This window comes from Bemisia tabaci, chromosome 1 (assembly GCF_918797505.1).
Source record: "Bemisia tabaci chromosome 1, PGI_BMITA_v3".
NCBI classification, from domain to species: domain Eukaryota; kingdom Metazoa; phylum Arthropoda; class Insecta; order Hemiptera; family Aleyrodidae; genus Bemisia; species Bemisia tabaci.
Window position 1 is genome coordinate 70,999,489 of NC_092793.1, and position 24,611 is coordinate 71,024,099.

Here is a 24,611-nt window from a genome sequence, read left to right on the forward strand (position 1 = left end):
AGTTAAATGCTTTCAAATTTCGACAATTTGGGGGAAGTCCTCCAGGCCCCCCCTCTTACGCCCTTTTCTTGCTCGAAGTGTCTAAATCCGCCTGTGATACAACCTCTCCAACCAAAATCATTCTATGCATATAATGCTGAAAAAAGGTGCTTTGTCATTTCACTTTATAACACTCAAAATTATGTTTTAATGGTCATGATGAAGGAAAATTGCCTCAGCATCAGCAAAATATTTGAAACATAATGCTGGTGGTCTAATTTCAATGTTGATCGATAAATTAACACAAATAATTGCGCAGTAAAATTGCGCATCTGTATGATTTTAAGTTTAAAAATATTGTCTCTATTTTTGCTCACCAGGATATAAAGCTGTGTATAATCCTTTCAAAAATACTGCACTTACCTTTTTTGAATAATATATTCCACTAAAATAACTGTCAGCTCTTATATTTATTTACTTCATTATTTTTTATTTTTGTTTCTAAAGGAACTCATTAAACTTGGTGCACAAGGGAGCAGTCGAGGAGGAAGTGGAGGAGGAACTGTTGGTGAAGTAAACGAACTACCACCTCCACTTTTGTCACAAGAATGCACTGTGCAACAGCATCAACCAAATGAGACCCGTCTACGTCCAATTGTTATCGATGGTAGCAATGTAGCAATGAGGTACTTTAGCACTTTTCTATTATGTCCTTACTTTTTATTCTTTTTCATTCTACCGAGAAAACTGGACCAGCTTTAAATTTCTAGCAGCCTGGTAGTTAAAATTTTGTGTTAATTGCCAGGATGAGACAAGACTAAGCCAAGAACGATTTATGTGATTGGTTGGCTTTTTCAGTTGTTATCTTCGTGCCTATATCTGGTGGAACCGATGACAAGATAAAACCTCCTCTTGAGTTGCTAATACCTAATCTCTAATTCCACCCAACATCGGTTTGACAAAGAGGACGACCTACAAAGCCGACCAATAACGCAACTCCATTCTTGCTCAGTATTGTCTTGTTTGATCTGCAAACACTAAATTTCAAGAATCAGGCTACCGATTTCTTAGCAACTTCAAATTGAAAAAGTTTAGAAAACTGAAAATGTCCTAAATTGAGTGCAAGACTCGTCGCCTTCTTAGACATGGGAATGAACCATTCTTCTTATACCGGCAGGCCAAGGTACTAAAGTTGGATGTGACTCCTACAACGATTTATCCACATGTTTGGTTGTCATGGATGGCACACAACCTATTACTACTTGCATTGCCTGAAATTTAATGAGTTGAAGTCCGTCCAGAAGTAACCATATTACAGAAACAAGTACAAAACTTTGCTTCTCCTGTGTATTTACATTTAAAGAAAATTTTATCATCTGGTATCTTTGCTCCTAAGGAATATCACAAATTCGTCTATGAAACCAGAAATCTAACAATTTTCCTCCTTTAAATTCAAGTTTTCTGTGTTATCCAATCTATATCTTGGAATTAAAAAGTAGACTACTACATATCAATACATTCTTAATGAGTAGATTTTTAAATTGAGGATTTCTATTTTCCTTTCTTTTAGTCATGGCAACAATGAAGTATTCTCTTGTCGAGGAATCAAAATTTGTGTTGATTGGTTTCGAGCAAGAGGTCATCAAGAAATTGTTGTCTTTGTACCAAAGTGGAGAAAAGAATCACCCAGGCCAGATAATCTCATCAGAGGTTTGTACTCTTCCTTAGCTCTTTCCTACTCATCATCTTTCATTGCAAAAATTAGTTTGGATGGTTTTACCCTGACAGAGGGTAAATTTTTTCCTTACATATTTCTTGGTCGAAGTAAATGAGAGGAGATTTTCTCTGAAATATTTGAATTCCAGTTTCTTTGAACTGGCTCACAATCTAAGTTGCACTCTTTCATTGAACCTCGTTTACTCTATACATGACATCATGAATATTTCCACCCATTCCATTGTGTCCTGTTAAATACGAAGAATCTCAAAATTATTTAATCAAATGGTATCTTCATCCAGTAATTTTTACTTCTTTTTCTGTTTTAAAATTTCGGAGGTCGCTTTTTACAGTTAGAAATTCTATTCAAAAATGCAAAGATAACATTTTGAATGATCATTCTGAAGAGTTCATAGTTATTTTTATTATCTTTTTTTTTTTTTTACTCAAATAATTTAATTTAGATATTCTTGATTTTTTCAGATCAAGATGTGCTTCTAGAATTGGAACGAGAAAGGGCTCTTGTTTTCACCCCATCTCGGTTGGTTGGAGGAAAGCGTATGATTTGCTATGATGATAGATATATTTTACGGTTGGCTGCAGATATGGATGGAATTGTTGTCTCAAATGACAACTATCGAGACCTTGCCCAAGAAAATCCTGAATTTCGGAAAGTTGTCAATGAGCGGATTCTCATGTATTCTTTTGTCAATGATAGGTAAGCTTTTACTAATTCTTTAGTCTAGTTGAAAGGAATCTAGTGAGATAATTTGTATGCTGTATTATTTAAAATGTATAAATTTTTTTAAATGTGTCAGAAGCGTCAACAAATACAGCGACAGCGTGCAATGACATACTTATTATTGTAAAATTGACAAAAAACTATGAAACTGTTAAAAGTCGTATCTTCTACTCATACCAAAACAAATATTAGAAATTAGAAAAATTCAAATTACAAAGAGAGCAAGCCACAGGTTCCACATCAATTCCCTTGAAGTAATTTTCAAATCTATGGAGTCATTTGGAACATTGGTAAGAATTAATGATTATGGAAACATATGCTAAGCTGCTTAAATATCAGTCAGATTAGGAATGTTTAAATTCGTATTTTTGAATAAGCTGAAATAGGACAGGAAAGAGAAGCGATTACTTACTTCATCTCTCATAGAAATTGCTTGCTGTTAATTCAATTATGAAATTGTGAAACTGTAACAATAATTTCAGTTTCACCCACAAGATACCTTAATAAATTGATATAATGAAACTCATCCGTGGAACTGTTTAAAGGCTTATCTCGGTTTGTGGCGCTGTAGATTTTCTGTCCTTCTTATTTCGTAAATAAATTGGCGACTTTACTTCTCCAATGTGAATAATATTCTGAGATAATTTAAAATCATGACTTTAGCTCCGTCTCATTTTAAAATATAAAATAGTAGCGGAGGTTTTGAAATACCACAACCGAGATATGTGTTTCTACAATACACCCTTGATTTAACCTTTCTATGTGGGGAAAAAAGAAAGAAAATTGTGCTCCATTTGTATATTATGTAATTTCTGTGTAAAAACCCCCTGGTAACAACTAACTTGTTGACACTTTTGAGATGAATAAAGTTTAGGTAATACCAATGCTACGTTGAAAATAGACCTTTTTTAATTGAAAATGTACTTCAAAATTTTGGCATTTTTAGAGCAATCATCATCTATTATGAGTTTAGATAAGAAGCTCTCACACCAGAATTACCTACTAAATTTTTACATATTTCTAGTTCTTAGAGAAAGTAATTTCCTCCTCAAATCTATGCCTTATTCAAAATCATTCTTTCTGTGTGTCCTAGGTTTATGCCTCCGGAAGATCCTCTCGGAAGATCTGGACCCACATTGGACAATTTCTTGTCTGGAGCAAAAATGAAAATGAATGGTGTCTCAATACCCTGTCCATATGGGAAGAAGTGCACTTATGGTAACAAATGCAAATTCGAACATCCAGAAAGGGGACCATTTCCGCAGAAGTCTGTCTCTGAAAGATTGTTAGAAAATGCTCAGCGACAGCTTCAAACTCGGTTTTCAGACAATACTTCTGGTAATTAGATTTTTTTATCTATTTTGGAAAAATAGGACAAAGTTACATTTTCGATCAAATTCCTCGTTCACTCTTGAAGTTGAGTGCTTGTATGAATGTACCTTTCACTCTTGATCTCAATTTTTTTAACTTCCACTTACATCTATCATTTTTATTTTTCTATTATTTTTTCCTTGTAGCCAGTATATTGGAAGGTGAAAAAGTGTACACATTGCATCTAAAAATAAAACTTATCTCCTGTTACATCAAACTTATTTCACCACTGTTATGATTACTTCAAAGTATAATAAAATTTCACAAAAACAGAAAGAGAGGAATATGAAACAACAAAATGAAGGACTAAGTATTGATTACGAGAATTTTTTCAAGGAAGGTTTGAGATACCACAGAAAATCCTTGACAAAGCACGATCTTTTTTTTTTTGGGAGCCATAGAATCCGAATTTTAGCAAGTTACCTGCAGCACCCTTACTGATTTCGAACCATATAAGAATATTTTCTTATGCAGCCTAAGTCGTATGTGTGTTTAAAATTCATCGAAAAATTCTTGCGTTTGTGGTTGCAGGTAAACAACTGACCGGGAAATCTATAAGTCTACCTCTATCTTCAAGTAGCGGTGGAAATTATGGAGCAGACAGCAAACCAGTGCTAAAAACTCGGCTTTCTCGAACAAAATCTACAAATCCTGTGTGTTTGGAGTCAAGCTTGAGTGATCAGAGTCAAGGAAATTCCATGTTAGGACCAAGTGGGACTAGCATACCAAGTGGTTGGTCCATGCAAGGATCAAGTCCCACTCATCCTGTTAACTGGCCGTCTCCTAATGCAATGAATATCCAGTATGAGCGCAAACATCTGCATCAAGATGCCCCGATTAATCTGCATGCCAAGCTGCAGCGTCAGTTATCATTGAATCCAACCTATGATCCACGCCTGCATCACTTGCAAAACTTTGCTGCGTCTGAACATGACAGAGTTGCCAGAGCTGCAAGCTGTGATATATACTCTCCTCCGCCAGAAATCCATCAAGGCGTGACTAGGATAGCATCTGCCCCTCTGTCGCAACACGCTGCCTTACTTAAATCACAATCAAATTTATCTGTTCCTCCTCCAGTGTGGAATGTGTCACCAACATTCTCTCATCCAACCGAGGATAGAAACAGATTACGTTATCACTTGTCCTCAATTTTTCCTCAAGAACAAGTTGATACTGTCATGCAAATGTATCCAGCTGAGACAAACGCTCAAAAGCTGTGTGCACTAATTTTGTCTATGTTTCCCATTGGTTCCTAGAACGAAATTAGTATTCATTACTTACCTTTTGCTAGAAATTATTACTTCTCATGGTTCCATTTCTGGTGCTTGGAGTTTTTAATGTGCTGTGTCCATCAACCTTTAATAGTGGACTGAGTTTTCTTTTCATGAAAGGATATTTTCCCTCACAGAAAAAAGAGAGGCCTCAATAATTTACTGTGAACAAGAAGACAAAGTCTCAGGTTCTGGTCAATCTTGATATTATTGAGCAATGCATTTGGTCATGGCACTAAATTTTTTCTTGCTTTCAAACATTTATAAAGCTCATTGCTAATTTTTTCTCTCTTTCTTGCTCTCTTCTTTCCCAGTGAGAAGAGAGAAGGTCTTACCTTCAAAAAGGTGCCTCAACTTTTTGCTGGCGATCCTCATAAATTAGTCGATCTGCTCCTAGTGACGGTAACTATTGGATCTATTTTAATTTTTAATTACAGATTGTTTCTGTATTCTTTGAGGCACCCTGGATTTTGACAGTTTTAATTTTTTTTTCCCTTTTTTTTGCTTTTTGGAGAACTTGCATTTTCAAAAGTTTCAACTAAACAATGTAAGATGAGATGACCTAAGACTTAGAGAATTTTAATTAATTGATAAAGTGATCAACTCTATAACGATGCATCTCAATCGCAACATTTTAAAATTGGTGTGTATACTTTTGTTTCTGGGAAAAATGAAGTATACAAGTAATTTTTTTTTTTTTATTAGGAAGCAAAGCAACATTATGACTTGTTATTTTCTCTGACTTCTTTTCAGTGTTCCATGATCATTCCGTAAAAATTTCAAAGAACAATGTTAATTTGCTTGCCTTCTGAAAAATAAAGTATACTCATAAGTGTTGAAACTTTGAAATTTAAGCATGATACATTAAAGTTTGACGATTGATAGATTGAATTTAAGTAGAATCATTCTCTTAATTGTAAATTTTTTTCATTCGGAGTTAGCTTTTGCATTGACCATATAAAGATTAAATAGTGTGATCCATTTTAATGTGGCTGATGAGGATGTGAAACATGTTTTTTGTTCTCCTCTTTTTAATGTAATTGAAGTGTCATAAAGCCAGACGCGTTTATTAGAAAAAAATGCTTGTAAGGAGGGTGCAACAACCACTCCATGTTTAAAACATATTGAAAGATTAACCTTTAAGGAACAAAATAGTTCTTTATCAGATGAATGTTATTTATTTATTTTTGTGTGGAACAGTTAAATTTCACAAAATATGGCATGATGATAAGAGTGGTCTTAAAATTATTTTGTCTTTTTTCTTGACCAGTCTTTAGTATCAATTTCTTTGGACTGGAAAAAAAAGGCGGTCAGGTGTCACAGAGAACCCTAGTGCGCTACAAAAGCGACTCTTTACTTCATACTTAAATAATTCAGATGTATTTCATAGAATTTGCTGGAGATTCATTTTTTCAAATTCCACTGTCAATCTTATTTAGAAGTTTTGAAACTTGCATCAAACTATATAATATTTTAGTTTCAAATGAAAATCCCAATCACCCTGTATTCCCCTAAAAAATTCTACAACAGCAACTGCTACATAAAACAGCCAAGTTGCTGTTTGTTGTAACTGCTGTAAAATCTCCTTTAGACTGCATTTTGCTGTGAACCTTTCATCGCAAACATGGAGTAAGAAAAATGTTCATCGGTTGATATTAAACTTAGGTGTGACAACCATGAGAGAGAACTTTTTCAGCATATAAATTCATCATTTCTTTTGTCAAAGTATACAACAGAGAAATGATAACTCTTTAGATTGGTTTGTATCAAATCATAATGGAGAAGTACTAGCAAAAAAGATTTTGGGCTTTGAATGAAAAGAAAAAACTCCATTCCCTATTTTTTGTGGAAATTAATTTCGTTTAGTGAGTGTACATGTATGAGTTTTGTTGTTCATTTATTTTTGTTAGATTTCCATTTGCTTCATTTGAAGTGCAGGATAATAGTGCAACCTGCTAAAGCTTCACTATTGAAGCATTTTTTAACAGATAATCAATTTCAATGACAAAAAATGAAATCTCATACTCTGTAATTTTATTCTCTCATCAAGTTCAAAAATCAAAAGTGAGTGGTGGTTTTTTTTTTATTTCAAAGCACCAAATCGATATTAGTAATTTGAGCGATTGAAATGCTCACAATATTGATAAATATTTGATCATTGTGATATTGTTTGAAATTATTGACATTTTAATTGTTAATAAGCATGTTGAATTATACAAAATTGCAATTTTTTTTGCGTAAAGAGTACCTATTATATAGGTTTCCATATATTTATTTTTGTCGTTTATAGTTCGCATATGTACATATCATTTTAAGTATGTTCGTATTCAAACCTCTCTAGTAACTAATTCAAACAAATTTTACCCGCTCATATACCAGATGTAGCTGTCTGTGTATTTAAAATGTAAGAGGATCTTGACTGATTCTTTTTAACAATTTACTCGGTCATTTCATGCCCAAAAACTTAAGTCAAAGTGATTCATTGCGGGCTCTTGGCAAGGCTACACTGATGTGCTATGTATCGCACCGATTAACTCAATAATCTTGGCAGATTTTAACTCTTAAGTCATAAAAGGACACTAGTCCTTGCGGAGGAGCCATAAGAATCAACACTTTTGTTACAGTTAGCGATGAAATACAAAAATTTTTTTCTAAGGAGAATCCTGCTTTCAGCTCTCTGTATTTTATATGACTGAGACTGATTCTTTAATCTCATATGCAGGGGCTATTGTCCTCTCTTTGGCTAAATAATTAAAACCCGCTAAGATTTTTTATTTAATCTTTGCGTTACATTGCATACCAGTTGGACCACACTAAAAATGCGGAAATAATTACATCAAAGAGCAACAGACTTTAGGGACTGTACCAAGCCTTATTCAGATACTTAAATATTAATTTCATCATGATATAACCACAAACAGCAATCTTTGGCCTCCTATGTTGTCCAGTTATGTCATGATTTAATCGCAGTAGAAAAAGTAATGAAGGTTTTTTTTTACTCATTTTATTCGAACTGTGAAACCCAGTCAAAGCGGGAAAATTTCTTCCAATAAAACTTACCATACAAGTGACATTGTCAGAACCTTTAAAATTTACTATTTACCTTCCCTATGTACTTTTTCTGTGCTCTTGTCATCTGATATGATGTATGTTTTCAACCTATTTTACATTCCAGCTCTGTGAGCTGATGGATGTTTTGCTCGACCCTTGTGCTGGACATGTATCTTATACATTTTGTAAGTCTTGAATATTGTTTTCACGTGACCACTTGAGTCTTTTTACAAAGTAGCTAATCATCCATCAACTATCACCAAGTGATTCTTTAGAAAGAAAATCTTCAAAAGAAATACTAACATTAATTAGGTATGAAAAATATAGTTTACAACGTTTTGGGATTAAAAAAGTTATTAACTCTAGAAATCATGTTTTACCTGATTATCAAAAAATTGACGCCCCTCTTGAGGCAAGACCCTATAAACAGGTACAAATCATAAATTAGTTAAAAGCAAGAACTTTTAGTTCCTTTTTTAATTACTTCCAGTACTTTACTTGAAAAAATGAAGGAAAAAACATGATTCAAGACAGTCAAATTTGTAAACTAAAGCCCTAAAATTTCATGTTGTAAAAACGTCTTCGTACAATTACATATAGGGTTTGTTTAAGCCAAACCTTCTAATTCTGTGAGTTCTGTCTAATTATTTGAAATAATAAGGGAAAGACAGAAATTGAACTCTAAGAATTACACAAGTGTTAAGTAATTTCTTACACGTGGATAGACTTTTTTTTAAAAAAAAAATCATCTTACCATGAAACTTTGATGAGAAAGTGGATAATGTAAGATTTGCCACAAGATTAAAATTATCTCAGCTTTAAATTAAACTGTGACTTATATATATATTTCTGAATAGAATGAGACTAGTGCGATAGAAATGTTTGGTAAAGGAAACTTGCTCCTTCTGTTTTAGAGCAACTACATTTCTCTTACGCTGATAATACTAGTATTGATAATGTTTCTCTTAATTAGCTAATCAAATTCTTTGTCTCCGTTGTATCCCTCATTTAATATGTTACTTCAGAAGTAACTTACTTGTCATCACTTCTAGTCTTGGCATAGACATTTCAAAAGAAATAACAGTTTCAAACTTGTTCTGCGTTGTACTAAAAAAAGAAGTGAAATATCAATCAGTGGATTTGTATATCATGCTCGATCATTGAAATATAATTGCTCCTAATTGTTGTGAAAAAAAAAGAAGGAAAATCTTAATCAGTGGATTAGAATTTGTAAATCATGCTTGATCACTGAAATAATTTGAGAAAAATGTACAGATGAAACACAAGACCAAAAACACAGTTTTGACAGATGAAGAGAAATATCAGATTAATCCTTTCTGATGATACAATTCTGATAATGCTAACTCCTTTCCCGTTCAGTATTTATTTGAAGGATCAAAAAAGTTGGATCTTCCCATAGGAAGCAGCTCTTCTGCTTTTTTGTGTTGACTTTCCATGCAAATTACACAGACACCAAATAATCGCTGTAATCTAAGTGATATCATTACCTTTATTCATTTGTTCAATTTCTGTTTTTCTATGGGTTTTTCCCCCTGTTTTTTGTTTGTTTTTTTTTTTTTTTTACCCACAAGAATGAATGAAGTCGTGAAAAGTGTACTTCAGTTAGATTCTTTCCTCTACTCAATGATGACAATCGCATCTCGTTTCAGTTCAGTTACAGGGATACTATGGAGTCAAAAGTACCTAATGTACTGATCGAAGTTTATGAAACTCATCACAGTTTCATACATTTAATTTTAATGACTATGCTGGGACCAAAGACATAACTATTTTTAGGTCTAAGTGTGCTTTATTGTGATTGAGGAAAAAATTATTGTAAGGAGGTTTGAATTTTTTATATTCATTATCCTGTTGTTGACTGTAAATTTCAATAAATTATTTCATTTATTTTTTTAAATCAATGAGTTTTCATTATTTTAAAGTCAAATCTGCATTACTGCTAGGATATAAGTACAAACTGTAACAAACTATATTTAAATAATTTAAATCCTGTAAATGACCCTAGGAAATTATGGCTTGAGATTATTAGAAAAATTGCCTGGACTTTCGAGATTCTAATTCAAACATATAAAGTAACCGAGTCTCTTTTGAAGACCATCAGGTACATATTTGCAATCCTGCAAGGGTTCGATCACAGCAGAGCATATTCATTTAGGTTTTATTCAGAAGTGTTCATTAATTAACTTTTGGATTTTATTTTTTTAAGTTTCAAAGTCTGGAACATGGGTCTGTATGGTTTCAGTTTTGTGGATGGTGCTTCAACATAAGAATCAGAATCACTATCGTCATCTGTTTCTGAGCAAGTAGTCTTAGATGTCGGTAAGAGGACTTTACTTGCTGTGGAAGTTCCAAATGAAATGAAATCTGAATTATCCATGCTGACTTCTACTGAGGAGCCTCCTGGCACAAAACATCTACTGCTTTTGTTTGGCCTTTTTAGAATTAGGTCTCTTGGAGTGGGTGTGATGGGTTTTGGATGTCGCAACTTTGATTTGGAATGAGAAGGAGGTGACTTGGAAGAATTAATTTGCTTCAAGTCTTCATCAGGGAGATCACTTAAAGCCAGAATTTGATTTTTTAAATTTTTGTAACCATCGTCACTTATTATTGAATCGGTTCTCTGAAACATAAATGAATAAAGAAAAATAAACTCTTGAGCTACCAAAAGCTGCATCATAAATTGCAACAAATTATTTAATCCACAGTAGCAATGCAAGATAAATAATCTGCGAAAGTCTGAAAATGCGCCAACTGATGAAGCGACAAATTGATGTATCTTAGTTTATGATGTTACAGATTTATCGTCGCACTTTACTCTTTTGAAGGTGGGCTGACCTTTGTAACTAAGGGTTTCTGGAAGTCTGAAAAATAGGGAAAGTTACTGAATTTGCATCTACCAGAAAAAGTCAGTGAATTCAACAAGAAGCATGAAGGCATCGCAGGCTCAGCCACTTCTGCCAATGCCATTTGAGAGATCGTAAACATTTAAGTTCTGGGGGTGGACATTTTGTTAAAAGCTTAACAAAAGTCAGCATATTTAATAAAGAACAAAAATTGGAAGCTTAATTCGAAAGTCAGGAGATTTGGACACTTCGGAAATAGGCAAAGTTCGAGAATTGAAAAACGAAGAAATTATGGAAACCCTGTAACAGCCCAAAATATGTGTAACTTTCCTTTACCCTTTAAAAACCCCTTTGAAAATCTGGTGCATTTTATTTTTTTGTAATACCTATTCTTCGAATAAAATAAACTAGAAATATGAATTTTGTAACTTGGAACCAAGAGAGATTCATGCTTACATGATTACTGTCAAGATATTGTTCCTTTCACAGTAACTGAATAATAATTTTTGGCAAAGAATAACCCTTTGTGACTGGCTTTCCAATTATTTGTTTAAAAGATTCTGTATTTTTTTTTTTTTTTTAAATTTTCACTCAATTAATTTTATGAATAAAACTTAGCGAGCAATGCTTCAAAAGTAGATGGTTTGTTTAAGTAGGGTGTCTCAAGTCTTGTCACCGACCTCTGTATGAGCGAAAAAATGAAGAAAAAAAATTACGAGATGCTTAAATTTGATCAAGAATTCGCTTTCTGGCAGCCACTTTTGAGCAAAGAAAATACATAACTCCAGGAAAATCGTCAGACCTTTTCATGGGAGAGAAAACGGACTAAAAATTGATTTCCATATGGATATCTTATATTTGAATGAGTTTCCAAAAATATTAGGTACTGAAAATATGCAAAGTTATTTTTTATTACTGCTGACTCAACATGTCCTACTTCTTTGAAATGTTTGCCTCCATTTCCCATTCATGACATGAAGTGCTCTTGCTGCAGCTATAGCTTTAAGATTTCTCCTATAAATCTTCTCTCAAGGCAGTTTTGAAAAAATTCCCTGTAGAGCTTTAAAGAGCGAATGAGAGGATCTTTAACCTCATAAAATACCATTTTGCTCGCTTCATTTGTCAGCTGCTACAAAAGTTGGTTACAAGACTTTTGAGGCATTCTATACAAGGTGAAGCAACTAAAAATTTTGAGAAGATTTACCTTTAATCCTAGGGCTTTAGCGGGGAACCCTAGACAACGTTTACAAATAGAATTTAGCTCAGGGAGAAGAACCACTGGAATTCCTCTTTGTTTTGAGACTGAAATAATGTGATCCGTAACCATTGCAGGATCAAAATCTGGAGATACTATTCCACATAGAATTTTCCCTCTTTCTAAACTTCTAATAATGCTGTTAGTGCCAAATACAAAGTTGTCTCTGAAACATAAAAAATGCAAAGCGTGATGTCTTTCCCATGTTTTTCATGCTTTCTCCTTAATTTATAATCTAAAATTACAATAATCACAGAGGGTAGTTCATGGTAATTTTTTGTTGGCCGCTGTTTGGAATAAAAAAAAAAAATTACAGAAAAAACTGTAAGACTATTTTGCACATCAGAACTTAATTAAACTTGGAACTTCAGTGATGTTTTGTCATGAATTTCATTCAGTTGCCTCCCTTCAAGGCTGCAAGGAGGCAATGCAGACATTAGTTTCAAATCCCAGATGTGCTGCCTACCGGAACCTTCCTTTTGTTAGAATAGTTGCCATTTTGTTAAAGAACAACCCATAGAGTACATAGAGTCGTAATGTGAATGAGAGAGCTAGGACCATGTCCCGGACGACGAGTTCCAAGCCTCCAGTGTGCGGTGAGCATCAGTAACTTTTTCGACATATTTTCGATCCAAAATGGCGATGTAAGATATGTGGTGATTCCTTTCCTCTTTGTTTACATTGGATGGCCGGGTTCCCGTAAAACAAAGCAAACAATTAATTATGTACCGAAAAAGTGACCCAACAGGACGCAGGAGTCTCCGAATTCGGGACCTGGAAAATGCTTAAAAGTGGTCTCTGCTCTTCCACTCACATTACATCTCTGTGTGCTCTATGGAACAACCCTCCATACCAGTGAGGGCTGAGTGGCTCTCAGTGTGTTTTGATGAAACTTTAAGGTGATTTGTCAAGCTCTCTGACATGGTCAAACTGGTATGCGAAAACTGAAAATTGTTAAAATTGAATGGACCAGAAAACTCCACACAAGATACTCTTTTTGAAAAAGAGAAGAAGCAACCAAAGAGATGAGAAAATATTACCGTATCCTTTTCGCCTTCATATACTTTTCTTTATCAAGACCAATCATCAATCCTTTTCTGCTCTCCCGTCTTTTATCTTTTGGTATTTTCTTCAGTTCAGACCAGGAATATTTGAATGTCTCCAATTTTGCAGGCCTCAGCAGACTGAAAAATATTACTTGTGTTTACGTAATCAGAGCTAGTAAAATTTAAGATTACTTTACTTCCTAGAAAATTTTTAACGCTAATTTCGATTGATGCACCCATACAAATGTAACATTTAAATAAAAGGAATGCCAAGATGGTGTTTAGTCTTAGTTTTTAGTATCGAGAGGAAATAAACTATTGCATTCTCTGCAGTCAGACCTTTTGATGTTGCTAGATTTTCACTTGTTACTCATTACATAGTACAGTCACAGCAAAGATTCTGCTGAATATCTAATATAACTACTAACAATTATCATTTTTTGCTGGTTCCTTCATTGTTAGTTATACTTTTACATGATCCAAAATACTGTAGAGTGTTTGATGAACACTACAAACTTATGGACGCCATATACTATAAACGCCTAATTTCAATGCGCAACATGGCATGCAGAGGCTGTTTGTCGACCGAAAGAATATTTACCATTTTTATCACTATCAATAGACTTCAACTGATGCATGTGACCTCTGATCAATAGTTAATGTAGATTAATTGATCAAAGGACAAATCTAATAAATGACATAAAAAGTAAGTTATCATTAGAAAAGTAGAATTTACTTAAATATTATTTCATATTCATCCATGAATAAAAACTGAAAATTTTACCTTTCGAGAAGATTTTCAAGCTCTTTGGAATTTCCGGAGTCCAATACTTCCCTGAGAGAAACAAAAATTGAGAGTTAAAAAGAAATCTTCCTCTTGGTGAGACAAGGCAAGCGAATATTACACGGTTTTTTCCCACCCCAATGATCAGAGATTTCAACTCAAATTTTCCTGGGGGGGGGGGGGGGGGGGGCTGAAATGGCCCCATTGTTTACTGAAGTGGGAAAAATCGTCTGTGAGATCCTCCAGCAAAAGGTTATCAGTAACTACTTTCTCTGCTGCCATAAGAAGGAGATAGCAGGAGTAGAAATCTATCATCGTTGTGCAGAAATGGATGTACTTGTTCCAAGATGCTGAAAAATCTTTCCGCATAAGGGATTGTGAGGATTCATTGTTCGAAGGAGCAGTGCAGTGCTCTGTGAAAAAAAGACATTTAGTAGTGTCAAACACTTGGAATTAATACTCAATCGTGTATATTCTACAATAGGGGTGTTCAAACGAGTTCTTGCCGAAACACTATCGACATCGTCTCTTATTGAAACTGGCGGCAGTACCATCAGTGGTGATGATATCGACAACAGCCGGCCTTATCGGAGTTTTGAGAGCTCGCACTCAATGCATTGTTGCCTCAAGTGTCGGTTTATCAGATTGCCTGGCGCGGCGGTGCATAAAATACATGTACAAATGGCAACAGCTTATTTTCGCCAGCTCCAAAAACTCTGATCGCTATCGGCAAGAGCGCTCTTATCGTAACTTTTTCTTAACGGAACTGTTTCGGTAGCTTACCAACAACCAATAGAACAGCCCTATTCTAAAATAGAAGGGTTAAAAACCAATACATACACACACGCGCAAAATGATCACCACTGCAAGTAAAGACTATATAGCGACCTGCAAAACATCGCTAGTCAAGCTGAAAACTTGGAACAATCACACAAAAATAAGGAAAGTCTTTCCGTCAAATAAGTCACTATAAAACATTTACCTATTTTCAACAGGTTTTGAGAGTAATATTTTCACTTTCTTCTGTTTATCTTTCTTCTGCTTTTCTTTCCTCTTTCTCTCTTTTTCTTGTTTTTTCAAGTCAGCGATGGTTGCCATTTGGAAACAACAGTCTGAAAGAACAAACCAAGGCTCAAGACACCGGTAAAAGTATAAATGAAAAATTTACGAAGTATTCAGATATCTAGGATAATCATTAATAATTCTAGCGGATGATTGTAATATTAGTACGAGAAATAGATTCAAACGAGACACCGAGACTGATAACTGATAATCTTTCTCTAACACGCTCTAACCTCAAAAATTCACATGCATAAACTGGCATAAACAAATCAAACGTGTCAAATTATACCAATCAAAATGTTTCTTTAGAATCACGTGACTCTTAAGTTTTCCTTTTCAGCCAATCAAAAATCATATTTGAGTAAACACAACAAACAACGTGTTGCGCCTTTTTTCCTTTTTCTTTACCTCTGTCTTTAAACGAGAAACATTTAAGTTGTTGTAGTTTTCATTTTTATAATTAAATTTCTTTGCCAGCATGTTCGTCTGGAGCAAATTTCCTTAAAACTCAGTGTTAAGCCTTGTTTTCACGACCCTCGAGCCCTATTCATGCAATATTCTGAAACAACTTGAAGACTGTGCTAACTGCTAGTGTTTCAAAGACAGAAGTCTCATTGTCAGCTCTTAGTTTCAAAGAAATTAAGCATGGATGAACCTTTCAGTGGTCATGCAACGGTAATGGTCCCACTTTTGCGACGCTGTTTGAAGTCTAAAATCAGAAACTCCTCAGAACTCGAAGGTTGCTCGGCACAGCGAACCCAGCTAACGAATTTGATCACCAGAGTTGTTCAATTTGGGGAAAGTGATTCCGCACTGATTTGCGGGCCACCTGGAAGTGGTAAAACCAAGGTAAGTAACTGCAATGTAAAGGCCAGTTAGGTAAGGTGTGAAGTTTTTAAAAGTAGATGCAAATAATATTCTTCATCACACTACTCTCTATCATAGACCCTTCCTCACCAGGTAAACGGTAAGGATGGTTATTATCATGGATTTTCTTGGAAATGGAGAAAAGTCATTCTAATTAAAGTATCTGACAAGTATTTAAGTAAATTTTAAGTTGATATAAGGAAAAAAAATAGACGTCACGGATTGTTCTTCATACTTAAAATTTTGTATTTTGCTGGAAAATCAACACCGTTCTATACTGACCTCTCGGGGGTAAACAATCCTCAAGATGCGACCACCTCCTCTTTTTTCTCTATGAATGCACAGCTACCCTGAAACTATGACGGAACAACAAGACAATACACAATCCTATCTTAACATGCAATGTATCCAAATTCAATATGTTATGGAGCTGCCTTAAACTTTAGGTATTCGGCTTGCATACAGAATCCTGTACTGACGAGCATGTGAGAGGCAGTGATACTAAAACCTTACCTAAACACAGATTGATTTTTGACCAAATGACACAATCTTTGCAACGAAGATAGACCTCCCTTGCATCTAGTCCTTTCATGTCAAATACGTGTCAACTTCCACCCTGTCTCTTCCTTAAGATACTCTTTTGCTGCCCCCTCTCAAGGCGCTAAGAAGGTCTTTGGGAGGTGGGTATCTTTTACAAAAGAGTCCGCAATTGTTTGTGAGTGTATTAAATTTATTATATATCAATATAATATTTTAACTTGACTGTTTCAGTTGGTCAGTACTGTTTTGAAAGAACTACAGGGGAAGCATGACTTCTTCCTTGTAAAATTAAATGGGCTTATCCATACAGATGACAACCTTGCTCTGAAAGAAATCGTTCAAACATTAAATGCTGACGAATCTATTGTTGAAGAAGCTTCTGGATCTTTTGCTGGTCAGTATTTCATTAACTCAGTTTTTTCGCGTTCGGACTCCTATTCAACTCTATGTACCGTAGTGCATCAGCACAGATTTAAATTGCGCACTAGGACCTCTGACACTTTATTCCAAAATGACCAAGCAATATTGTGTTGCAGTGTTGTGCCCTTCTGCTAAAATTTTAAGAGCCACCTTGGCAGCAGAGCCCATGCAGTTTTTAAGTGCAGTTGTTAGCAGTTCCAAAAGTTTTTAGGAGCAAAATTAACTTTTTGCATATGCATCATTGTGCATGAAATTCAACGGTGCATCCACTTTGGCAGGTGCCTTGATGATCCTACTCCCCCAATTTTTAAGCACCAAAGCCTGTTTTTTAGGCATGAATGGCGCATAGCGCCTTGGGAAGGCAGAATCGTGTTGTGTTGCGTTGTGCTGTGACATTCATTTATTGTCAGGTGGAAATACCTTTTGTTTTTACTCTCTTGATTTTTCCAGGTAATTTGACTGCAATTTTAGAAACTTTGATCAATGATTCGTCTACTGTAGATAGGCCAATTGTTTTTATTCTGGAGGAATTCCAGCTGTTCTGCTCTCACCGGAAACAGACTTTATTATATACTTTGATGGATGCTTCGCAATCAACTAAGGTTGGTTTTTTATGTCTTCAAAGAAAATTGAATGAAAAGTAAATGATGTTATCAAATGTTTTCATTGTGTTTTTAAGATAAAAATTTAAAATCTTAGCATGGTACAAACAAGAAAGAAAGTTGAGTTTTCTGGCAACTCTTTTCCAATTGGCAGAATCAACAAAATCAGCTCAGCAGTTGGAGGTTTGTCATTTCAGAACTCAGCTGGATCATTTTCCTTTAACAATGAGTTTGTATTTAAGCACACCATCATGCTCCAGAAGGATTTAATTTGCACTGCAGTTCTAAAAAGACTCTGATCCGACCCTCCTTCTAGGCCTTCCTTGCAGGTTCCACCCAAGCTAGGCCTATGGCATTGTTCTGGCCTAGTATGATTTTTACAAATAGCACCAAGTTTTTCTTTCAAAAGTTCTGGAATGGCAGCTTTCCCATTGCTCAATTTTTCTCTTGCAAACACACATTAATGCTATTAGTAGACAAAATGTTATTGGTTTGACAACTAATATGTGGCAGATTCTGGGCACAGTTGGATCTAGAGGCAAGCTCAAAACCAAGGTACACTCCACTACAGGTATGGACAAACGGGATGCCGAAGTGGCAGAGCTGAAAATCTAGGCCATCCAGTGACGTCGCAATTCGTACCATCTTTGCTGCGCAGTTCAAAGTGAGGATCTGGCAGATCCTGGTAGTTTCAATAAGCTATCAGATAAATTTAAAAAATTGATAAAACTCCAAATAATGAAAAACTTAACTAAGAACAAGGAAAAATAACACGAAATTGACAAGATCCACTCGCAGAACAGAATACAAACAAGTTTTCAATATGGCGTGGCAGTCGTACCATTGGACGCTGTCAAATCCACGCGCTTCGACGATTTTCTAAAATTCCATTTGTCCATACCTGTAGTAGAGTGTACCTTGGCTCAAAACTATACCTCAAAGATTTAAAATGGCCGTCATTATATTATCATTGTATATTTTATTACATTATCATCCTATATTTCTTTATGTATCATCACATATTTTCACTTAGGCAACAATATATATGTAACCTAAGAATAGTTGGTCTGGGGAATTGATTCAAAAAGGCCACAACACCTACTGAAAAACTCTCTCTTTTTTCAAAGTTGTTGCACTGCAACCCTCAACCACACTCTCCTTTATCTCTTGGGGACTCAGAACTTTGAGGATTAATGAAGATTATTTTTAAGATGAAAAGTGCAAAATTTAGAGATGAAGAAAGTTTTTTGGATGTAGTGTTATTTGTTCCATGCAAATATAAAATCAAAACATCTAGCCGTGAAAATTTGAGTCACCACAGTTTTCAGTTTAGATCTGATTTGAACTTTTCCAATATTGAAGTCAACATAATAGGTATCTGTTTAAAGTTGCAGGAATGTATCCAATTTTATCTTAATTTTGATTTTTCAGGTGCCGGTGTGTGTAATTGGCGTAACATCTTGCTTTGAAGTAACACAGTTGCTCGAAAAGCGTGTCAAATCGAGATTTTCTCATAACCAAATATTCTTGTATCCGCCGAATGATTTCAACAGCAGACTTGAGCTGTTCAAGCATTTTGTAACATTTAAAGATGAAGATGTTGATGTAGACGTAGATGACTTAAGCATTAGTCCAGGTGTTTACTCGTTCCTTTGGCACGAGGAAGTCCAAAAAGTCATAGACAATCCTAAGGTCATCGAAGTCTTGAAAAGACAGTTTGGTGTTGATAAAAATGAACAAACTTTTAGGAATACCATGGTAAACTATACTTTAATAAATTCAATTTTGATTTTGAAAAGGAAGTTAAAAGTTAACTTTCGTGACAATATTTATTTTCCATCTTCTCTTCGGCTTCTGAAAGCTGGAGTCAGGGCACATCAGGAAGCAGTCGCAAAAGCAAACGTCTGAATGTTCAATAGTAATTTTTCTTTTTTTTTAAACTCAAGTAGATATAATTTGTAATGAAAAATAATGATCATAAAGGATTTTGTCATGTATTAATTGATACTCATGGAGTACTTTTTTCAAATCCTCTTTTGAAACTGTCTCAAGCTCATATGGGTTTTCATCTTAAGGCAGCGCAAAGTCTGATTGTGAAGCTCAGCAAAGATCTATGAAAACTTTGTGATGACCTTGAATTCAAATATGAAGTTCCATTTGTGATTATTGAATTATGGACAGTTGTTGACATATTTTTGCCTTTTCATTCATATACATTCATGATTTGAGATGTGATTTTTTATAAGAGTTACTCTGAGATCTTTCAGAATAATCTCATCTATAGATAATTTCCAAAATATATAATTATCAGGAAGAGATATTATTTCAGTGGATTTTGTCTCTAATAATTGAAGCATACTTGTTTAGTAACACTGCCCTTTTTATCTCATTTTAGCAGCACTTTTTTGTGTATCTTTACATTTAGTCTTTTCTTTTCTCTCTCTTTTTGTAGTTGATGGTCATTTCAGAGATTGATCTGGAGCGTAATCAGTTCCTCTCAGCAGACCTCATCATCCGGATATTTAATGATACATTCAGAGATTTTACAGTCTTTGCACTTAGAGGACTATCAGTACTGGAACTATGTCTTGTAAGCACCTCATTCATCATTATATTTATAAACCTGGAAGGATTTAGTGATATATTCTTGGCTGTTCATTCTGCCATTTAATCGGAGGGTTTGTAAATTTTCCCTCTCCTTAATTTGCAACCTCCCCATTCACAGCCTGTCTCTGCGTTTCCCAGACTCCCCTTTCTATATTGCTAAAAAACTCATGAGTTATCCATCAGTAGTTCACAGCGGGAGTGACACAGCGGTTTTGGTTACAGCAGTATAATCGAATCACACAGTTCCAGTCCCCTGAAATTTTTCGATGTCTCTTTTATTTCTTGTTTTGATTTTATCATTCTTTATTTTTGTGGCATCCGTTATCATCTTTTCTCGGGTATACGGATAGTTTTATTCATAAGTTTGATACTTATTCGTGATTTCTACTACAAAAAGAAAAGAAAATAATCCATGTAGCGATTATCCATCATCGGCGTTCTGCGCTGTTTTTGGTTGGATTTGTTTTTAATAAGAGGGGCGCTCCGCACCAATTTAAGCCGAACGTCAGGTTGATCCCTTCTCCTGCCCATCATCAAGTACACGTCTTGCACCTCTTGACGTCCTTCTTCTTTTATCAGTTTTTTGGTCTGTTAATCTGTTTTCCGGAAATGTAAAATTGGCTGCATGTTCTGAAATTTTAAGCTTCACTCCACAAGCGCAATTGAAAGTAAAAAAGGTAGAGACTGGACAGTAAAATTTACCGGTACATATTTTGTACTTTTTCCTTCAAGTTTTGTATCTCAATCGACTTATCAAATTGTTTCAGGTGATTGCAATGAATCACCAGACAAACCAGTATGATGATGAACCGTTTAATTTCGGAATGGTCTACCGCCGATATCAGAAATTTACCAATGAATGCAGTGTCCTAGTTCAATCTTCACGTGCAGTTCTTCTGAAAGCATTCCAAAAATTAATCGTGAGTATCCTCATTCCTATGTATTCTTGAATATTCTTTAATCCGAAGAGGAAATTTTCCATCTCTTCCTGGCTGTATCACCTATTGTTTCTGAGCGAATCAGTGGCAAGGAATTTTTATAGGATTGTAGTATATTTTTTCCTGTGTAAAATTTCTGGGAAAACCCCAGAAGTTCATCATGAAGTTCAGTAAATCATTTCTACAGTCCACAGAGTTGATGCACCAAAGCAATTCCTGAATTTGAGTTCAGCCAATCAGCTAATGCCGTTTCCAACGCCTAGCTACAATATCAGGGCCTGCCAATAATATTGTTTCAAACGGGTCCAATTTGTATCATTTTCAAAATGGGGTTTTGCCATGCAGGGTTAAAAAGAATGTCAAAAATTCATAAAGTCACCAACCCCATTATCATCTAGTTAAAAAATACAAGAGCAAACGCTTACAACTCAGCGTTTTAGTACTTCCCTCTTGCTTTTTCTTTTTAATTACACTAAATAGGAGGGTTTGAAAAAATTAATTGATTTTTTTTTAAATTTTTGAAATGTGGTTTTTGCTCTTTTGCCGAAAGTGATCCCACTCTATTATTCCTTTAAAAAGGGTGATATTAGGTTTATTTTATTTATTTATTTATTTATTTGTAGTCAACCCATGTTTATATTTGCTTCTCATAATAAAAAGAATCAGCTCAAAAGAATCCTCTTTAATTTTTTTATTTTCTTGTTTTAGAACTTAGAATTGATAAGTCCGGTGAATATACATTCTAAAGAGGTCTTGAAGGATTTTAATCTGTACCGTTTCAACGTAACAAATGAACAAGTTCAAGAAGCTGTCAAGAATTTTCCGGACCTCATGCCTGCCATTAAAGAGTGGGCTACTTCAGTCTGCTAGTTTCCACATTTATTTTTCCTTTTTTACATGACCTGCCAAAATTTTTTGACTATTCAGAATTATTACCATTGATTGCTGGAAGTTGAAAGAATTGTAATAACTGCATTATTCTAGTTTACATTTTTAGATGAGACCTTACTGAATCATCCTACCAACCTACCATCTTACTGTAATCATCTTATACCAACTTATTTACTCACATTATTTTTTCCTTCTCTTGTCTTTTTTTACTTACGACTGTTTAATAGTTAATAATTTTTGTTCCTTTTAAACTTATTATAATTTTTTGTCTCGCAGAATGTAGTGTATTTTGTTGATATTTCATTTTATAAACTTATTCAAAGATTTTTTTTCTTACTTCAGCAAATATTTAATAATTAATAATGTTTGCTCCTTTCTCAATTAAATGCATAAGCACTGGAAAAAAAATGTGGTATTTTTCTTCTTATTTTACTTCTAATCATCACAAAGATTTTTTAAGTTACCTATTTCACTCTCCACGTTTTTTATTTCGATTAATAGTAGAATAAGACTTAACATTACCCATAATAGGTATGAAGTTCTCACTGAATATCGAGATTTGCATATGGTTTAGAGGGAAAAGATAAAAATCAGATCCAAGAAAATTGAATTTTAGCAATGAGCCTCTCTACAAGGTATGAATTGAAATACTAAGTTGTCTCTTTAAAATCTGATGAATCACATATAAGAAAGATTAAAAAACAACTCCTAAACAAGGTATGAGAGTTAACAAGCAACTTTGGTTAAATGAAGAAAATACAAAGTGACGTTTTTTTTTATGATTTAACTTCTATTTGATTTGTGTTGAAAATATTTGTCAGTATCTCGTTCAGGAGTTAATTTTCGAACTTCAGGTCGTGTAAATCATTTTAAGCATAAGATTTTAAAGAGGGAACACATGACTTTCTTCTTTGTTCAGACCTTGTGTAGTGGCCTCTCTAGGTTTTTACATTTAAGTAGAATATATCAATGAACCGCATGTATACATCTCCATTGCAGTGTTTCAACATTTCCACACCTCTTTTGCTCCTTCAAAGAGAATTAAGCCAGCTTGAAAAGATACTTAGATAGGTACAGAATATTTCGCTAACAGAGAAGAAAAATCAAGGAAATTTTTAAGTAATTATGCCGACTAGTTTTCCAAAGAAATGGGAAATACGACTGGGAGTCGCGAATGGAGATACGCTTTTTCTCGCTTTGGCTATACATATCTTGGTCATATTTGCGCGGGCCTTTCTAGCCATAAGTTAGGGGGAAGGAGCAATCTTTCCTTCGGGAGCAGCTTAATAAGTACAGCACAAACTTTCAGAAATCCTAAATAATATGTTTAAATGACCAACCATTTTCCTTCTAATTAAAGACAAAGCTTTTGATGCAGGGAAGAGGGAGCGTTCCCTCCCCGATTAGTGGCCCTAATCAGTGATAACACCAAGAAATTAGATAAAATACAGATTTATGAAGCTACATATTTATTCAACTCGATAGAGAAAAAAAAGGAGGTGTTTGCAATTTTGCATTTCGGGCATCTTGGAATTTTTTGATGACTTGATGACGTAGGTGGGTACAGTGTGAAGGGGACGTCCCTGTACCTAGCTGTACCCACCTACGTCATCAAGTCATCAAAATATTCCAAGATGCCCGAAATGCAAACACCTCCTTTTTTTTCTCTATGATTCAACTCAAGATATTCCAGATTCTGCATAAAGTAATCCATTGCATATCGCTACTTTAAACCACTCCCGCGCTCTTGTGGCGGTTTTACTAAGTTCGTTTGAATCCCCCTCCACCTATTGGCTGGCTGAGTGGCTGCTCGTTCAGCGTGTACCATGCAACAGATTCAGCAGTCGCGAGCAAAACACGCGCGGAGTTGCGGTGATAACCGGTAACGAAGGATTGGTGACAGTTCGAGTGTTTATTTCGGAGTGTTTTTGAAAAGAAGTCTTTTACCGATTCGTTTTTTGTCTGTGATCAAAACGCCGAGTGACATTTGGTAACCGTATTTCAAAACGTACGTTGCTCTTTTCGCACTCGTGGTGGAGAGGATCACTGTTGGTCGTTAGTCTGCAGTAGCAACGATCCTCCTGCAACAAAGGAATATTTCAGTTGTTTCTGTCGTTGCCCTCTTGCTTTTAGTAGAAGGGACACTACATACTCGATAGTTTCTCTCGTTATCTTCAAGTGTTCTGCCTCACTCTTTGCAATCCCTGGTAAGTGCACCCACTTTCTTATCTCTTATCACTATGGCATGTGCTAAGTAAACAAAGGTATGGGCCAGATACTTACCTCCTTTTCAGCCGCATTCTAGCCCGAAGTTTTTATCATTTAGACAGAGCATGCGATTTAATTTTTCTTGGAACTTGTTGAGACCAGGATTCAGCAGATTTGGATGTGCATAGTTTTGAAATCTGTGGTCGGGATCCATTGAATTTATATCTGTCAGCTATGACAGCCTTTTTTACTTCTCAGCAGCTTATTAACCAACATTTTATTTACTTAATTTACCAGAAACACACTTTGTTTCAAAGACATTATTGACAGACACACTTTCCTTAATAGCAACTTCAACCAAACGAACAACTTGTTGCTAGTTGCATACTTACTTATC

At 34.9% G+C, this 24,611-nt stretch overlaps 4 protein-coding genes across 5 annotated transcripts in view; 3 read left to right on the forward strand and 1 right to left on the reverse strand.

The window, feature by feature from the left end:
* Positions 1-5,754, forward strand: part of Regnase-1 (Regnase 1) — a 34,684-nt gene extending 28,930 nt beyond the window's left edge. For both annotated transcript variants that reach the window (XM_019045738.2, XM_019045739.2), the window contains exons 3-7: positions 487-665; positions 1,550-1,689; positions 2,179-2,413; positions 3,531-3,775; positions 4,340-5,754. In XM_019045738.2, the coding sequence (XP_018901283.1) occupies positions 487-665; positions 1,550-1,689; positions 2,179-2,413; positions 3,531-3,775; positions 4,340-5,064 (1,524 nt within the window). In that variant the 3' untranslated portion in view covers positions 5,065-5,754. The remainder of the gene's footprint in view (positions 1-486; positions 666-1,549; positions 1,690-2,178; positions 2,414-3,530; positions 3,776-4,339) is intronic.
* A 4,095-nt stretch (positions 5,755-9,849) lies between these two features.
* Positions 9,850-15,384, reverse strand: LOC109033189 (uncharacterized). Its single transcript, XM_072306105.1, has 5 exons — positions 15,062-15,384; positions 14,080-14,130; positions 13,290-13,433; positions 12,199-12,415; positions 9,850-10,771 (listed from the first exon to the last, which is right to left on the reverse strand). Exons 1-5 carry the CDS (start codon positions 15,175-15,177, stop codon positions 10,331-10,333), a joined length of 969 nt encoding a protein of 322 aa, XP_072162206.1. The 5' UTR covers positions 15,178-15,384; the 3' UTR covers positions 9,850-10,330.
* A 139-nt stretch (positions 15,385-15,523) lies between these two features.
* On the forward strand, positions 15,524-22,414 carry Orc4 (origin recognition complex subunit 4). The gene is made up of 7 exons (XM_019045687.2): positions 15,524-15,990; positions 16,780-16,942; positions 17,419-17,570; positions 19,002-19,328; positions 20,023-20,160; positions 20,945-21,097; positions 21,824-22,414. Exons 1-7 carry the CDS (start codon positions 15,787-15,789, stop codon positions 21,983-21,985), a joined length of 1,299 nt encoding a protein of 432 aa, XP_018901232.2. The 5' UTR covers positions 15,524-15,786; the 3' UTR covers positions 21,986-22,414.
* Positions 22,415-23,825: 1,411 nt separating this feature from the next.
* The window catches only part of LOC109033153 (SH2 domain-containing protein 4B), a 97,134-nt gene continuing 96,348 nt past the window's right edge, over positions 23,826-24,611 (forward strand). Inside the window, exon 1 of the mRNA XM_019045623.2 lies at positions 23,826-24,213. The gene's annotated coding sequence lies outside the window, so the exon portion shown is untranslated. The remainder of the gene's footprint in view (positions 24,214-24,611) is intronic.

What these genes read in the sequence shown, in the direction of transcription:
- LOC109033189 (XM_072306105.1), bottom strand. Translation starts at nt 15,177, where the DNA reads ATGGCAACCATCGCTGACTTGAAAAAACAAGAAAAAGAGAGAAAGAGG. An exon ending in CTTGAAAATCTTCTCGAAAG is followed by an intron (nt 13,434 to 14,079) that starts GTAAAATTTTCA and finishes AATATTTTTCAG; the next exon opens with TCTGCTGAGGCCTGCAAAAT. An exon ending in ATGAAGGCGAAAAGGATACG is followed by an intron (nt 12,416 to 13,289) that starts GTAATATTTTCT and finishes TTTATGTTTCAG; the next exon opens with AGACAACTTTGTATTTGGCA.
- Orc4 (XM_019045687.2), top strand. Translation starts at nt 15,787, where the DNA reads ATGGATGAACCTTTCAGTGGTCATGCAACGGTAATGGTCCCACTTTTG. An exon ending in CTGGAAGTGGTAAAACCAAG is followed by an intron (nt 15,991 to 16,779) that starts GTAAGTAACTGC and finishes TGACTGTTTCAG; the next exon opens with TTGGTCAGTACTGTTTTGAA. An exon ending in AAGCATTCCAAAAATTAATC is followed by an intron (nt 21,098 to 21,823) that starts GTGAGTATCCTC and finishes TTCTTGTTTTAG; the next exon opens with AACTTAGAATTGATAAGTCC.